The 16,894-nt window shown below is 46.5% G+C and overlaps 2 protein-coding genes across 13 annotated transcripts in view; one reads left to right on the top strand and one right to left on the bottom strand.

The window, feature by feature from the left end:
• Window positions 1-16,894, top strand: part of radil2a (Ras association and DIL domains 2a) — a 156,038-nt gene that overhangs the window by 78,031 nt on the left and 61,113 nt on the right. For 2 of the 9 annotated variants that reach the window (XR_012396832.1, XR_012396824.1), the window contains exons 15-17: window positions 2,433-2,572; window positions 3,035-3,426; window positions 3,469-5,462. Coding sequence is in view for 2 of the 9 variants with exons in the window: in XM_021469262.3 (XP_021324937.2) it covers window positions 2,433-2,572; window positions 3,035-3,134 (240 nt within the window). In the remaining 7 variants the exon portion in view is untranslated. 9 annotated transcript variants of the gene reach the window in all.
• LOC141381312 (NACHT, LRR and PYD domains-containing protein 3-like) overlaps window positions 5,404-16,894 on the bottom strand; it is a 38,646-nt gene continuing 27,155 nt past the window's right edge. For 2 of the 4 annotated variants that reach the window (XM_073945145.1, XM_073945147.1), the window contains exons 10-11: window positions 7,544-8,114; window positions 5,404-7,437 (exon numbers count right to left, since the gene is read on the bottom strand). In XM_073945145.1, the coding sequence (XP_073801246.1) occupies window positions 7,579-8,114 (536 nt within the window). In that variant the 3' untranslated portion in view covers window positions 5,404-7,437; window positions 7,544-7,578. Of the gene's footprint in view, window positions 8,115-16,894 lie in introns of all 4 variants that reach the window. The other 2 variants (XM_073945144.1, XM_073945146.1) reach the window with 1 other exon arrangement.

Raw genomic sequence — 16,894 nt, 5'->3', positions numbered from 1 at the left:
GAGCAGGCATACAGGAAATAAAAAACAACCAAAACAAGACCTAGTGCCCTCAAGAGTCCACAAGAGGGCACTGCAGCAGGTGTGACGATTTTAGTGTTGCCAGAAATGTCTATGAAAACAAACAAAAGCAAAGCATTTAGAAAAAACACTAAATCCTAAAGCACTTCTTATTTCCACTTTATTAATGCCCTGGTTAATTGAATAATGCTGTATTAATAAACAGTAAAAAGCATTAAATATCAGTACAATAACAGTGGGCTCTATTTTAATGATCTAGGGCATGTTCAAATCCACTTTTGCTATTTTAAGGGTGGGAAAAGCGTTCTGTGTGCCAGGCGCATAGTCTTAAAGAGGTACGGGTGTGTTTTGGACACAATGTGCATTAAACCAATAAGAATCTCATCTTCCATTCTCTTTAAGAGTATATGGCTCATTTGCTCTATACAGTTGAAGTCAAAATTATTAGCCTACTTTTGATTTTTTTTTTCTTTTTTAAATTTTTCCCAAATGATGTTTAACAGAGCAAGGAAATTTTCACAGTATGTCTGATAATATTTTTTCTTCTGGAGAAAGTCTTATTTGTTTTATTTCAGCTTAAATAAAAGCAGTTTGAATATTTTTAAAAAGCCATTTTAAGTACAAAATTATTCGCCCCTTTAAGCAATTTCTTTTCGATAGTCTACAGAACAAACCATCGTTATACAATAACTTGCCTAATTACCCTAACCTGCCTAGTTACCCTAATTAACCTGGTTAAGCATTTAAATGTCACTTTAAGCTGTATAGAAGTGTCTTGAAGAATATCTAGTCAAATATTATTAACTGTCATCATGACAAAGATAAAATAAATCAGTTTTTAGAGATGAGTAATTAAAACTATTATGCTTATAAATGTGTTGAAAAAGTCTTTTGACCATTAAACAGAAATTGGGGGGAAAAAAAACAGTGGTGCTAATAATTCAGGGAGGCTAATAATCCTGACTTCAACTGTACATCGTGGACTTCGTAAGCAGAAAAACTGAACCCATCATTAGCGAGAAAATAATTAAAGACCACGTGCATGAGGTTAAAAGAACAAGCTTCCTCCATTCGTCTCTGAATTTAAAAAAACAATGGCGGACACACTCCACTAAAGACATTTAATTTAATTTGTTAAGCACAAATATTTGTTTCAGATCTGTTTTTAAATTCAGTTTAAGTTTTCAGCAAACTAACAAATGAACAATAACAACAAAGTGTGTTCAAAAAATGAAGTTACATCCAAACCCTAGTAGCAAAGACTTCTGGCCCAGATTTGGCATAGAGCTGGCACAGCAGGCATTCATCCGGCACTGGCATACAGCATGTGGCCAAACATGGCCCGGGTTTGGCAGAGGTGGCACCGTCTTTAAGGCGGCACACAAGATTTGGGCCAGATGAAAAACGTAGTATTTGGCCCAGATTTAAAAATGTGATAAGTGGGCCATGTGAGTTTGGCCAGTCTTGACCCACATTTAAAATACACTAAAATCATTTTTGAGTAAAGAAAAAAAATTCTACCAATCAGGTCACTTTGAGAAAAAGCGTGCCCATAGTGTGCCTAAAGCGCATCACTCCATGGGTTTATCAGTTTCATTGCAATCGTGACACACCAACCTATCTGGCCCAGTTCAGGCCCAGTTATGAGTTATTAACTTGGCTGAGACTTGGCCCAGATATGGTCTGTGTTTGGCCCTTGTCTGGAAGCCAGATTTGGTATAGTCATGTACCGTAATTCACTGTGGCATGTGGGCCAAGCAAAACCTGATTGTGTGGGCCAGAGCTGGGCCAGAGAAATTTTGCTATGTGGGAACATACTTGCAATTTCTCTGCCCCATTTGTTGATGCATACGTCTTTGAAACGATGCACCTCAACACACGTTCTTTAATACACCAAGCAAGTGCACAAATGGGCACAAATGCTTTTGCTTTTTAAACAATGTGGCGCAAAGGTGAAAATGATTCCTGCGCGTGCCTGAAACTAGCAAAAAACACTTGCGATGCTCATGGCACAGCATTGCAGTGTGTTAAATGTATGATAGGGCCCATGCTGTTTAGTTGGCAGCATGGCAGAGTGGAGGCTACATGAAGCCATTACAAAGCAAAAGGGGCATTTCTGACTTTGTTTGTTCTTCTAAATCATCCAATGATTATGATTTCTCTTACCTAACCACACCCCAAACCCATTCGCCACTGTGATGTGAGCCAATCGGGTTACACTTGTGATCATTTCTTGCTTTCCTCTGGAATCAAACCCACAACCTTGCCATTGTGAGCACTATGCACTATTAGATGAGCTTTAGATTGAGAATGAATGACGGTTTCATTGACTGAACTTCAGGTTTTAGTTTTGAAGATGAAGAAATGACTCGTCTGTAATCTTGTTTTCTGTTGTTTTGGTTTGTGCGGGACAGAAAACTGCTCTGCGGGTGAATGGGGTCTATGTGAAGTCAGTGGTGCCCGATTCTCCAGCGGCCCAGAGCCAGAGCCTGAGAACAGGAGACCGAATCCTCGCCGTCAACGGAGTCAGTCTGGTGGGAATGGACTATCACAGGTGAACACTGAACACATTCAGTACTTGAGTGGGTTTAACCCTTCCAGAGAAAATAGATTCAAGTGTCAAAGGGCTGAAAAACACACTGTTCATTCAATTCAGGCTTATTTGTATAGCACTTTCACAAAAACAAGTATTGTGCTGATTATTGTCATTAAATTAGTCAAACTATTTCAAATTATTTCAGTCATATTTGACAAGATTTGAGTTAATATGAGTAATATCTTGAGTATAAAAATATTGTCAGCCATAATAACACTATATTAACATATAGTACTATATATATATATAACAGTAAGATGAGTGTATAATACATTAAAGATTACAGTGCGCTGTTAAAAACTCATTGTTTGTGTTGAAGTTAAAGATGTGTTGAGATTGATTGTGTTAGACTGAAGTGTTCACAGATGTTTCTCAGCTCTAAAGCTCCGTCAATAATCCTCCTGTGTTCTGCTGTTTCAGTGGACGAGAGCTCATCCGCACATCAGGAGATTCACTCCGCTTACTGGTGGCCAAAACTGAGTCCATGAGCAGCGCCAGGAGCTGCATCACCAGATGCTGAGAAACCACAACATTCACCAGGATTATCACTGATTCAACTGGACCATTCACTGATTCACCTGAACAATTCACTGATTCACCTGAACAATTCACTGATTCACCTGGACCATTCATTGATGCACCTAAACAATTCACTGATTTAACTGGACCATTTATAGATTCACCTGAACAATTCACTGATTCGCCTGGACCATTCACTGATTCACCAGGTTGACTCATTGATTCATCTGACCTATTTACTGATTCACCAGGTTGACTCATTGATTCATCTGACCTATTTACTGATTCACCAGGTTGACTCATTGATTCATCTGACCTATTTACTGATTCACCAGCTTGATTCATTGATTCATCTGAACTTCCACTGATTCACCTAGAAAATTCACTAAATGAATGATTCACTTGGATAATTCACTGATTGACCAGGACCAATAAATGATTCACCTAGATGATTCGGGCAATGCAAGAAGGTCAGTGGTTTGAGCCTCGGCTGGGTCAGTTGGCATTTCTGTGTGGGGTTTGAATGTTCTCTCCATATTCGTGTGGGTTCGTGTGGGTACAAATCCAAAGACATGCGCTATAGGTGAATTGGGTAGCTAAATTGTTTGTAGTCTGTGTGTGTGAGAATGAGAGTGTATGGGTGTTTCCCAGTGATGGGTTGCAGCTGAAAGGGCATCTGCTGCGTAAAATGTGCTGAATAAGTAGGCAGTTCATTCCGCTGTGGCGACCCCAGGTTTATAAAGGGGCTGAGCTGAAAAGAAAATGAATTAATGACCTAGTTGAATCATTGATTCATTTGGACGATTCACTAATTGTTCTGGGCAATTCACTGAATCACTAAATCACCTCGAAGATACATTGATTCACCTGGATTGTTCACTGATACATCTAGAAGATTCACTGTTTCACCTTGTTGATTCATGTGGATCATTTACTGATTCATCTGGACCATTCACTGATTAACCTGGATGATTCACTGATCACCTGGATGATTCACTGATTTACCTGTATTGTTCACTAATTAGCCTGGTTGATTCATCTGGAACATCCACTGATTCACCTGGACAATTTACTGATTTAATGATTCACCTAGATAATTCACTGATCACCTGTTTGATTCATGTGGACAATTTGCTGATTCATCAGGACAGTTCACGGAATCACTGATTCACCTGGATGATTCAGTGATTCACCTGGATAGTTCACTAATTAACTTGGTTGATTCATTAATTTATTTGAACCATCCACTGATTCACCTGGATAATGCACTGAATTAATGATTCCCTCGGACAATCCACTGATTCACCTGGACAATTTAATGGTTCATCTGGATGACTAATCTGGGCCATTCTGTGATACAATGATTCACCTGGACAATTCATTAAATCTCTGATTCACTTGGGTGATTCAGTGATCAACTGGAAGATTCACTAATTAACTGGAAAATTCACTGATCAACTAGATGATTCACTGATTCATCTGGATAATTCATTCATTTATCAGTTTGATTCCATGATTCATCTGGAACATACTCTGATTCCCCTGGACAATCCACTGATTCACCAGGAACATACTCTGATTCCCCTGGACAATTCACTGATTCACCAGGACGTCCAGTAACTGAATCACTGGCTGAACGTTCCTTACTGATTCATTCAAGCTCATCTCAGGAACTGGAGTTCAGTTTTCTGCAAAACCCAAAGGAAAGGCAGTTCAGATTCACTCATTACTGATTCTGTTGTTCTTGTTTCTCTTCTGCTGGTTTACTGCGTGTTTCTGGCTGCTAATGAATGAACTGAATCTTTCTCACATGAACTGAATCATGTTGCTGTAGAGTCATTTATTGTAGTGTTTGTCTCGCGCTGTTCTCTCTGTCCTGCATGTTCCAGTCTACCAGCTGCTTTAATCCAGTCTTTTATTTTGCGTCTGTCATTTTCTGGTTCTCTGTGAGATAGCTGTGGTCCAGACAGGGTTATTTCAGTTTCTTTACAGCTCATATACTGGAGGATAATAATACACATCTCCGTTCTCTGTTCAGAGCATCCAGACGCTGCTGTAAATATCTGACTGTGGTCTGTGTTTAAATATTTAATCATCCTCTGTTTTAAATGCTTCATGTTAATGTTATTAAAGTACCCTTGTGCTGTTTCATATTGATTTTCTTTTGATATGAGCTGATGCGGGTCAGAGATGATGAGATTCTCCCTCAGCGCCAGTCAAACAGTGTTCAGTTGTGTCATCAGTGTTAGAGATGGCGTTCACATATTTGGTTGTCATATTTATATTGTCAAGTGTTCTTGTACAAGTGTAATAAACAACATTTGATTTCTATTCAAAGTTTTGTTTTTATTATGAGATTCATTTTCCACCAGCAGTTTAATTTAAAATCTGCATGAAATTTAAATGTTCACACATTCATGTCTTAAAGAAAACAATGATTAAGGGGAATTAATCTGCTGTCAGTTTTGTTAATTGTCAATCAAAGTCTGCCCACTCTGGAAAGGCAGACGATATGATTTTAGCCACGCCCCTTAAACCATCAGATTACTGTACAGCAAGTGAAAGATGAGAGTGCAAAAAGCAGCCCATGTATGACACATATGTCTGCAGTTCCCAAGTAAACCACATGAGGGCACCCTTACAACATTCAATAAAGAGCTGCTGCATTCAGTAGAATTTACATCAACAAAATGTAAATCACATCATAGTCACACATATAACAGATCAATAACATAGACATCTTAATTTTAGACTTTTGGAGGATTCAGGTGCTCCATTTAATGCTATATAATTCCTAAATGGTGCAAATTCATAAAAATACATAGATAGCCTAACTAGCCTGTATATTCCCTTTTTGACAGCATGATAAACAATAAACAGTCGTGTATAGTTGTGATTCCTGCAAATACCTAAAGGTAAGATTTCTATATGTTTCTCTATTATATGTGCTAATGCAATTTGTCAGTGTGTGCATCTTTAAAACTCCATGTTAGATCAGTCTCCATAACAGGAAAATACTTTATAACTTGCAATTATGACTTTATATTACACAATTCTGAGAAATGAAGTCACTATTGCGTGATTAAAGTCAGAATTTCAACATGTAAAGTCAGAATTCTGAGATATACAGAATGTTGATATATAACAGACATTCCTGACAGTCTTTATTTCTCCAAAAGCTTTTAAATCATGCAGAGTTGTTCCTGTGAAGGCTGCGTTTAGAGATAGAGTTGAGGTAGAGCAACAGAAAATACAGTTTGTACAGAATAAAAACACAAAAATACAAAAACAGAGCTGTGTGTGTGTGTGTGTGTGTATGAGAGTGAGAGTGTGTCTCTGTTTGTGAGTGTGTGTGCGTGTGTGTGTGTATGAGAGTGTTTCTCTGTGTGTGAGTGTGTGTGTGTGTGTGTGTGTGTGTGTGTGTGTGTGTGTGTGAGTGTGTGTGTCTGTGTGTTAATGTGTGTGTGTGTCTCGGTGTGTGAGTGTGTGTGTGTGTGTGTGCGCACCTCTGTGTATTAGTATGTGTGTGTGTGTGTGTCTGTGTGTGTGAGAGTGTGTGTGTGTGTATCTCTGTGTGTTAATGTTTGTGTGTGTGTGTGTGTGTGTGTGAGCGTGTGTGTCTGTGTGTGTGAGAGAGTATGTGTGTGTGTGTCTCTGTGTGTTAATGTTTGTGTGTGTGTCTCTGTGTGTGAGCGTGTCTGTGTGTGTGAGTGTGAGAGTGTCTGTGTGTGAGTGTGAGAGTGTGTGTGTGTGTGTATGTGTCTCTGTATGTGAGTGTGTGTGTATGTGTGTGTGTCCTCGTGTATGAGAGTGAGAGTGTTTCTCTGTGTGTGAGCGTGTATGTGTGCCTCTGTGTGTGTGAGAGTGTGTGTGTGTGTGTGTGTGTGTGTGTATCTCTGTGTGTTAATGTTTATTTGTGTGTGTGAGTGTGTGTGAGTGAGTGAGTGTGTGTGTGTGTGTGTCTCTGTGTGTTATTGTTTGTGTGTCTGTGTGTGAGAGTGTGTATGTGTGTGTGTGTGTGTGTCTCTGTGTGTTAATGTTTGTGTGTATGTGTGCCTCTGTGTGTGTGAGAGTGTGTGTGTGTGTGTCTCTGTGTGTTAATGTTTGTGTGTCTGTGTGTCTGTGTGAGAGTGTGTGTGTGTGTGTATGTGTCTCTGTGTGTGAGTGTGTGTGTAACCTTGTGTATTAGAGTGAGAGTGTTTCTCTGTGTGTCTGTGTGAGTGTGTGTGTGTCTCGGTGTGTTAGTGTGTGTGTGTGTGTGTGTGCGTGTGTGTGTGAGAGAGAGTGTGTGTGTGTGTGTATCTCTGTGTGTTAATGTTTGTTTGTGTGTGTGTGTGTCTCTGTGTGTGTGTGTCTGTCTGTGCGTGTGTCTGTGTTTGTGTCTCTGCCTGTGTGTGTCTGTGTGTGAGCTTGTGTGTGTGTGTGTCTGTGAGAGTGTGTGTGTGCTATTTAATGTGACACAGAGACACTGAAGAGTGTGAATAATCAAGTCTAAATCCAGCGTGGAGTGTGTCGGTAAATGTGGTGTTGTATGTGTGTAAGTGTGTGAGTTTGTGTGTGTCAGAGACGCTGTAGAAGGACAGAGAGCCGCTCGACTCGTCCACAAACACTCCTACTGTCCTGCTGGAGTCTGGACGAGCTGAGATGTGTGTGCGTTTATTATTGTGAAGGACAGAGAATGAGTGACCAGAGCACTGAAGACTCCAGGACTGATCATTAGATCCAAACCGACAGTAATAACCTCCTTTCCTCTTGATTCCTTTATAACACACTGATATTCCAGCAGATGATCCGCTCCATTGAGTCTCCCAGTAACAGCGTCCAGTCAGACTCTCTTTACTCACAACCTGACAAACATCAAATCTGTCTGGATGATCAGGATAAGACTGACTCTCCTCCACATGCGTCGCCTTTCTGTTCTCCTCAGACAGAGCGAGGTGTGTGTGTGCTGTGTTTGGATCCAGTGTGAGTTCACAGGCGTCTGAACACAAGAACACACACATTACAACATTTACAACACAACTACACACTCTACAACACTGTGTGTGTGTGTGTGTGTGTGTCTGTGTGTGTGTGTGTGTTGTGTAAAAATCAGCTCTTTGGTTTAAATCATGTTTAAACTTTGGGGATTCGAATCAAAGATTCGAACATGATTCACATAGAATTATTTAAAGCTTACACTTAACTTAAGTATTTGTCCAGCAAATAGAACGTTTAGTGTAAAGCACTCCTGTATTATATTATTACGTGGCCAACAACAACAATATAAAAACAGTATCTAATTATTTAATAAGCAAGGTAGCAGTATCTGAAGCTGAGGCATTAACTTATAAAGCACACAACACACCAACACGGATCTTAAAACGAAACAAAAGTTTATTGCTACTCTATAACACAAAGTACTAATCTACGTAAAACAAACAAATGCACATACATACACACACGCACAAGCAGTTTGAGGAGAGTTTTGACTGAGTGGATTCAACTTCTAGCCTTTGCTAAGTTCTTAGCATTGTAACCTGAGAGAAACTGTAAAAGCAGAGAATTTTGCTATTCTTTACTACTTAAACATAATTCACACCAGATTCAGTAATGGGCAGAAACCTTGTTTGTGCTACTTGCGTTCTGATGTAATTTTTGGTTCCCCTTCGGGGGGAACTTCAGCACTATAAGTGGATTTGATTGTAAAATCCACGCATTGGGAGGTTCGGTTCAGAAGCTACTCGTCTGAAAGAGTATTGAACGGGCCAATTAAGAATGAATTGGCAGCGCAAGCCTGCGCAGGTGAGCGGCATAAGCAATCAACTGAGTATATAAGCTCACCTGGCGCCAGCAGACGCTATCCTTTTCGCTTCAGAGACTTTCTGATCGAGTCGATGAGGGTTCCTCCTGCTGTGACCAGCGATTCTGAGCGAACGAGAGCATTCTCCCGGTCCAGAGTGTGTACACGCAGTGGCAGACGGTCGAGCTGGGTTTCTCCCTTGCCTGGCGTTCTTTGGGTCCGGTCCTCCAGAGCGGTGCGTATAAAGTTGCAAACTTCACAGAAAGAGCAACACAGTCGTGCAGCACGTCCTTTTCAGGACGGCGCTCCGACTGTGCGTTTCTGGATGCGGTGGTTTCCTGTCCTCGGATGATGGGCGCGGGCACTGCGTTACATGTCTGGGGGTCCAGCATGTTAATGCGCTGCTTGCGGGCAGTTCATGTCGTCATTGCGATGCCATGACTGTTGCGCAAGATCGCGGTTAGCCTTTGCAAAAGGGTGAACCACCCCAGTTGTCCCCTGCTCTGCAGCGGGCACTCGGGCAGATCTGAGGGTTTCAGCGAGAGATAATCCGTCGCCCACGGGCCCGCGGACCTCCCGCTCCTCTAAGCGCTCCATCCAAGCTTCGGGCGGGGGAAGCGATCCGTCTAACAGATGGTAGCCCTTACGCCCGATGACACCGGAGACCAGATGTCCACCGCGGCATCGGAGGGTGGGCTTTCATTGTCCGATGATGATCCAGACCCACTCGCCCCCTTCGGGCTGGTGAGCGCTGTCACTACGGATCCTGAAACGGACATGTTAGCCGTGCTTTCCCGGGCTGCTTCGGCCGTGGGTTGGAGATGGTTTATCCCCCAGCTCCGCGGCCGGACCGACTAGAGGGGCGTTCCCTTCTTCCCGGAGGTGCACAGTAGGCTCACGCGGTCTTGTAAAGCACTTTTTTTCTGCTCGTGCTGCGTGTTCCTCCACCCTAACCACTCTTGACGGTGAAACAGCCAGGGGGTATGTGGCGATTCCTCAGGTTGAGTGCGCGATGGCGGTAAATCCGCGCGGCACCTCTTCTTGGCGGGGTCCGCCTCGTCTCCCATCCAAAGCCTGTAAGTTATCTACCTCCCTCGGAGCTAGAGCTTGCATAGCTGTGGGCCAGGCTGCTTCCGCCTTGCATGCGATAGCCACCTACCAGCGCTACCAAGCGCAGGCGCTGGCCGAGCTGCACGAGGGTGGGTCCAACCCAGGCTTACGAGCTTCGCACCGCCGCCGACTTAGCTCTTCGGACTACTGAGTCCGCTGCGTGTGCGTTGGGGAGGACGATGTCCACATTAGTGGTCCAGGAGCGCCACCCCTGGCTGATATGCGCAAAGTTGACAAAGTCCGCTTTCTTGACTTCCCCATATCCCCAGCCAGGTTCGGCGACACTGTCTGTGAATTCACCCAGGAATTCAAGGCGGTGAGAGAGCAGTTGGTGGGTGATGTCTTATCGGCGGTCCGTAGCCCGCTCCGCCCGCCGTGCCATTCATACCTGCTCCTCGCCGAAGGCGCCCGCCTACGAGAGCTGCTCCGCCCCCGCACACGCCTCCGGCGAAGCGAGCGCGTCGGGCACCTCGGAAGCAGGCAGCCCCCCTGCCCAGAACGCCGCTAAGTCCGGCAACGGACCGCGAAGCGCCCCTGGGACAGGCCATCTGGAGAAGAGGGAACTTGCTCTTTCCCCGCTGGAGGGCGGGGCCCTATTTCCAACGGCACTTTTTACTGCCATGAAAACATTATGAAAGGGCACTTTTCACTTCCCCAGATGTGACAGCCCGAAATCTGCCAGTCTGGGACGCTATGCTTTCTAGCTTGCAGATTCGGTGCGTTTCGCCAGTGGCTCACGAGCGCTGGGAGGACGGTCTCCTTTCTCCCACCCCTCGAGCCTCCCCTCCGGAGCTCGGGTTTGGAGTGAGAGCAAATATCTCACCTCCAGCTTTTCCGTGGGACCCGCGAGCTTCCCGGATCAGCACACTCACTCCGCGCTGCCCCACTGCTGGTACGTCAGCGATTGTAGCGATGAGTCCATTAGCGAGAGCTCTGCCTGCCTGGTTAGCGCGGGCCAGCTCTTCGCGGTGGCTCATATGCACAATCAGACTCGGCTATGCGATTCAGTTCGCGAAACGGCCCCCCAAGTCACGGGTGTGTATTCACCAGGGTCAGCCCCCTGTCCGCCCCTGTCTTGCGAGAGGAGATTGCTGTCCTCCTGGCGAAGGATGCAATCGAGCTGCTCCCTCCAGCCGAGATGGAGAGCGGGTTTTACAGCCCACGCTTCATCGTGCCCAAAAAGAGCGGTGGGTCACGGCCAATCCTAGATCTGCGCGTTTTGAACCGCTGCCTGCACAAGCTGCCGTTCAGAATGCTCACGCAGAAGCGCATCCTCCGGTGCGTTCGTCCTCTGGGTTGGTCTGCAGCATTAGACCTGATGGACGCGTATTTCCATGTCTCCACTCTTCCTCGCCACCGACAGTTTCTGCGGTTGCGTTTGAAGGTCGAGCTTGGCAATACAAAACCCTCCCCTTCGGGCTCTCTCTGTCTCCGCGGGTCCTCACCAAGCCCGCGGAGGGTGCCTCAGCGCCCCTTCGGCTCGCGGGCATCTGCATACTCAATTCTTTACGACTGGCTGATTTTTGCCCTCTCTCGGAGCAGTTGATTATGCACAGAGACAAAGTGCTCTGGCACTTCCACCTGTGGGGGTTTCAGGTCAACCGAGAAAAGAGCAAACTCGCCCCCGTGCAGAGGATCTCTTCTCTCGGGCTGGAGCTGGACTCGGTCACCATGGCAGCGCGCCTCTCCGGAGAGCGCGCTCAGCTGATGCTGTACTGTCTGAGAGAGCTCGACAGTAAAATAGTGGTCCCACTGAAACTATTTCAGAGGCTCCTGGGGCATATGGCATCCGCAGCCGCTTCATGCCGCTCGGATTATTCTATATGAGACCACTTCAGCACTGGCTTCACGATCGAGTCCCCAGACGCGCATGGCACGCGCGCGCACACCGAGTCTCTGTTACTGCGCTGTGTCGCCGCGCCCATAGCCCTTGGAGCGACCCCTCGTTCCTACAGGCCTGGGTGTCTCTAGAACAGGCGTCCAAGTCTTGTTGTCGTTTCAGCAGACACTTCCAACACGGGCTGGGGGGCTGTGCGTTGCGGGCATGCGGCTGCGGACCTGTGGAAAGGTACCCAGTTGCATTGGCATATCGCCTGGAGCTGTTGGCAGTGTTCCTCGCTCTCCACCGTTTTTTTCCGGTGCTGGAGTGGCAACACATGCTGGTCAGGATGGACAGTACGGCGGCGGTGGCGTATATCAGCCGTATAGGGGGTATGCGCTCTCGCCGCATGTCTTAGCTCGCCCGCCGTCTGCTCCTCTGGAGTCATCCGTGGCTGAAATCGCTGCACGCCATTCATATTCAGGCAAGCTCAACCGTGCAGCCGATGCGCTCTCATGGCAGCCTTGCGTCCTGGAGAATGGAGACTCCACCCCGAGTCTGTTCAGCTGATATGGGCGCGATTCGGGGAAGCCCAGATCGATCTGTTGCTTCCCCCGAGATCGCTCATTGCCAGTTGTTCTTTCCCTGACCGAGTGCTCTCGGCACGGATGCACTGGCTTACAGCTGGCCTCGGGGCACGCCCAAATACGCGTTTCCCCCAGTGAGCCTGCTCGCGCAGTTACTGTGCAAGGTCAGGGAGGACGAGAAACAGGTTGCTGGTTGCGCCCCTCTGGCTCAACCGGACCTGGATGTCAGAGCTCTCCCTCGCGATAGCCCTCCCCTGGCAGTCCCTTCGAGAGAGCACCTACTCTCTCAGGGACAGGGCACCACCTGGCACCCTCGCCGATCTTTGAAGAGATTTTAGACGCGAGGAAGACTTAGGTAACCTCCGATTGCGGTGGCTAATACCGTCACTCGGGCTAGAGCCCCCTCCCCGAGCGCGCCTATGCCCTGACGTGGAGTCTATTCACTGAATGGTGTGTCTCTCGCTGAGAAGACCCCCGTAATTTGCCAGATCAGCGTTGTGCTTCTTTACGCCGAGAGAAGTTGGAGAGCAGGCTGTCGCCCTCCACACTCAAGGTTACGTGGCTGCCATCTCCGCTCTCATAACGCGGTGGCTGGCGGCACCGTGGGAACGCATAACCTCATCATCCGGTTCCTCAGGGGAGTTAAGCGAATTAATCCACCCCGCCCCCTCTCATGCCCTCTTAGGATCTCGCCCTCGCTACACAAGCCGCGTCAGATCCCTTCGATCCTCGACTCAGTATCTTTCTGTCCCTGAAGACAGCTCTGCTGGTCGCGTTGATATCGATTAGAGGGTCGGGGACCCGGAGGCATTTTTCGGTCAGTGACTCGTGCCTGTAATTGGGCTGGCTTCTCTCACGTCCTGAGACCCCGCCCGCGATATGTGCCCAAGGTTCCTACCACTCCGTTTTAATACGAGGTAGTGAGCCTGCAAGCGCTGCCCTCGGAGGAGGCAGACCCAGCCCTTCTTATTGTCCAGTTCGCGTTTTGCGTATTATCCGGACCGCACTCAGAGTTTAGATCATCTGAGCAGCTCTTCGTCTGTTATAGCGGTCGGCAGCAGGGAAGTGCCGTACCGAAATAAGTTCCCACTAGATTGTGGATGCCTTTCTTTCACTATCAGAGCCGAGATGAGCCGCGTCCCCCAAGAGCGCGTGCGCACTCCACTCGGAGCTTCGCATCCTCTCGAGCGCGCGCACGCGGCGCCCCTCTAACAGACTTCTGTAGAGCTGCGGGCTGGGTGACACCCAACACATTTGCAAGGTTTTACAATCTGCGAGTGGAGCCGGTTTCCTCAAGGGTATTAGGTAACCCTTGGTGATTGAGGAAACAATTCGGTAGGGTGTTGAAACACGCTTGCTGCGCCATTTTCCCTAACACGGAGATACGTGCGCCTTTTTATCTGTCAGTAAAGTTCCCCGTCAGGTGAGCCCTGCAGATTCCTCCGTGGCCCCCAGCACTGACTCAGCGGAGGAGTCACTTGCTGGCCCACTACGTTGTAGGTCTGCCCGCTGGTCAGCCCGCGTTTTGGGTAAAGGTGCCTGCTATGCGCGATCCCCACTAGGCGATCCCATATGCTTATTCCGCCACGGTTAAGTCCCCCCCCTGGGCGGACCCGTGTCTTCCCTCCCCGCTAACCACTCTTTTTCTATGCGTACTCCCCCTTTTTAGGGCTAGTCCATATGTAAATTCTGCCATCTATCCCCCCTTAATTGGGTAACGGATGGCCTCCGCAGCGTCCTCCCTATCGGGATTGCACGCTTCCCAACGTACTGTCGTATTTTCCTAGAATTATCTAGATGCTCACGACTTCCCAAAAAATATATATAAATCCGTAAAACTTCTGTTGAAGTAGGATAAATTAGGGCCAGGGACACGTTGGAGGACCGCGCCCCCCATGATGTGGGTGCGTCACGCTTGCTTGACTATCTCCTCATCGGGGGTGTTGGTAAGGTGCAGTCATTATGGCGCTTTCAATGGGCTCCCAATGCGTGGATTTTACAATCAAATCCACTTATAGTGCTGAAGTTCCCCCCGAAGGGGAACGTTCGAGGTTACTAAAGTAACCCTTCGTTCCCCGAGGAGGGGAACGGAAGCACTATACTCCGTCGCCATAATGACTGTCCCTTAGCTGTTGAAAGTCTCTTCAGCTTAAAAAGGATAGCGTCTGCTGGCGCCAGGTGAGCTTATATACTCAGTTGATTGCTTATGCCGCTCACCTGCGCAGGCTTGCGCTGCCAATTCATTCTTAATTGGCCCGTTCAATACTCTTTCAGACGAGTAGCTTCTGAACCGAACCTCCCAATGCATGGATTTTACAATCAAATCCACTTATAGTGCTTCCGTTCCCCTCCTCGGGGAACGAAGGGTTACTTTAGTAACCTCGAACGTTTTCTCGACTGGTCCAAAGGGAAATCCCGGCGAAGCTGATTGGTCAGCGTAGCAACTTCAGTGACGTGATGGAATTCCCTTGTCGGTGAAGAGGGGTTTCCTTAGTCGGTTGCTAGGGATACGGATGTTGGACAAAGCGGCGTTCGAAGTCCTTCCTGGGTTCCTGTAGTTATGATGAGTTTCAGTGTTTGGATGTGTTGACCCGATGGCTTGTTGTTGAAGCGGTTGCACAAGCAGATCGGGGGTCGAGCCGGCAGCAAGTGAAGGTCGCGGTCTGCTCCGTGATGTAACGAGGCTTCCGGCGAGGCGATGTAACGGCCACAGCACGAGAAGAGCGACGTCCGGGCAGCGACGGCGGTGACGACTGGCAAAGATGACCGGCAAAAGACGACGATGAAATTCCTTTGTTCAAAGTTTTATAGGCTTTGGTAGAGGCTGGGTCTACACAATACTTGTCCAATCAGAGAAGGTGCAGGGTGGAGTCACACCCCAATTCCGCCCTCTAGACGGCCGGGTTAGCAAATTGTGTCGGTGCTGCTTTGATAGCATAGTTGTTAAAATAAAGTCTCATAACATGGACACTATTCATAGTATGGTTTCTTCATATAAACCAATGCATTTGAGATGTTCCTAGCTTTCAATCAATACCAAACATGAAATATGTCATAAACATTCTGTAGATTTCATTTGTCACTGAGGGCTATTACTCAAGAACCATCTATAACAGTTTTGTTAAACACATGGAACATGTACACACAAAAACCTACAGAAACATAAAGCAAACATACATTACTCAAATAAACACAGTTTTACTGTATGTCCATTAAACTTTGGAAGCGTTTCTGATCGCTTCTGTGTCTGCCTGAGAATGTGTATTCCTTGCAGACGCCAAAGGGCACGCGAACCAAAAGGTACTTCTCAAAAACCGGTTTGGTGGGTTTTTGATTGTAGAGCCTCTTATTGTTTTAAGGTGTAAAGTTAATTAACACGCAACTGTGATGTTGACTGGATAGTCGTCCTGTGGATTGCCTTTTGCTGGGTGCCTGTGGATTGCTTTGAAAATGAAATCAAAGCTCAGACATTTAGGCACCAACCAATCTTTTAAGGATAACATGGTCTGTGGCTTGTTCGGTTCTGGAACAATCCGTTGACTCCCCACATCCCCCATTTGGATGGTGATGTTCCTGGCATGAACATCGGCAGACACTGGAACAAGAGGCATAGGTAGAGAGAGAACAGACACACAAGACACAAACCACATTTCCATTCCATAGACTGAGTTCTGGTGCAGGTTTTAGCTTAAATTGTTTGGCTTAAGAACACAAGGTGTAGTGTAACATTGCCTGAAATAATTCAAATTTAGTTATTTAGCTAGTTTACTTCATTGCGAGTATGTAGTGGCGCTAGCTTCAACTTAAATGAGCAATAATTCTGCAGCAATTGATACTAATTTGGGAGAAGGAGTCAATCCTACTTTTAGGCCCTGTGAATGAATTTACAGGAGTTCCCTGTAGAGGGGACTGGAACTGCAAATTAGTTAGGGAGAGAGAGAGAAAGAAAGAAATGAAGAGGCACTGTGATGCAAAAAAACAAGGTAGGTTAAAAACCAGCAATAACAGTGTTGCATATGTGGAGTGGCTCCTCTCTTACTAGAGGTTGTTCTAGCAGTGCTGTAGAGGAGAAAGTATTAGTGTTGTGTTTAACTAGGTGTTCCCTAGAATGTCAAAGGTTATGTTAGTATGTAGAGGGTAGAACAGTTGATCTGTGTCAAGTTGCGGTCCTCCCCCATTTGTTGTTCAATGATGATGGAGCAGTCAAATGTTCATCCAGTAACGGAGGTAGCGGAGTTTGGCATGGGTCAGGAAGGGTTTCAGGACTGAACTGAGGTTTGTCGGAGAAGTGGCAGACGACCCGAACGGTACTTTTAGAAACCTGAGGGTTTTCACTTGCAAGTGTTTGTTGGTTCAGGTGATTGTTGCTTCTCCGCTCGGCGACTAGTCAGGCTGAATCTGCTTTTTCCTTTTCCCGTTTCCTGTCCTCCTCTATGCATGTGAGAAACTCTTTCATCATCAAT

This window comes from Danio rerio, chromosome 3, assembly GCF_049306965.1.
Source record: "Danio rerio strain Tuebingen ecotype United States chromosome 3, GRCz12tu, whole genome shotgun sequence".
NCBI lineage: Eukaryota > Metazoa > Chordata > Actinopteri > Cypriniformes > Danionidae > Danio > Danio rerio.
This window is presented reverse-complemented; position numbering and strand designations above follow the sequence as displayed.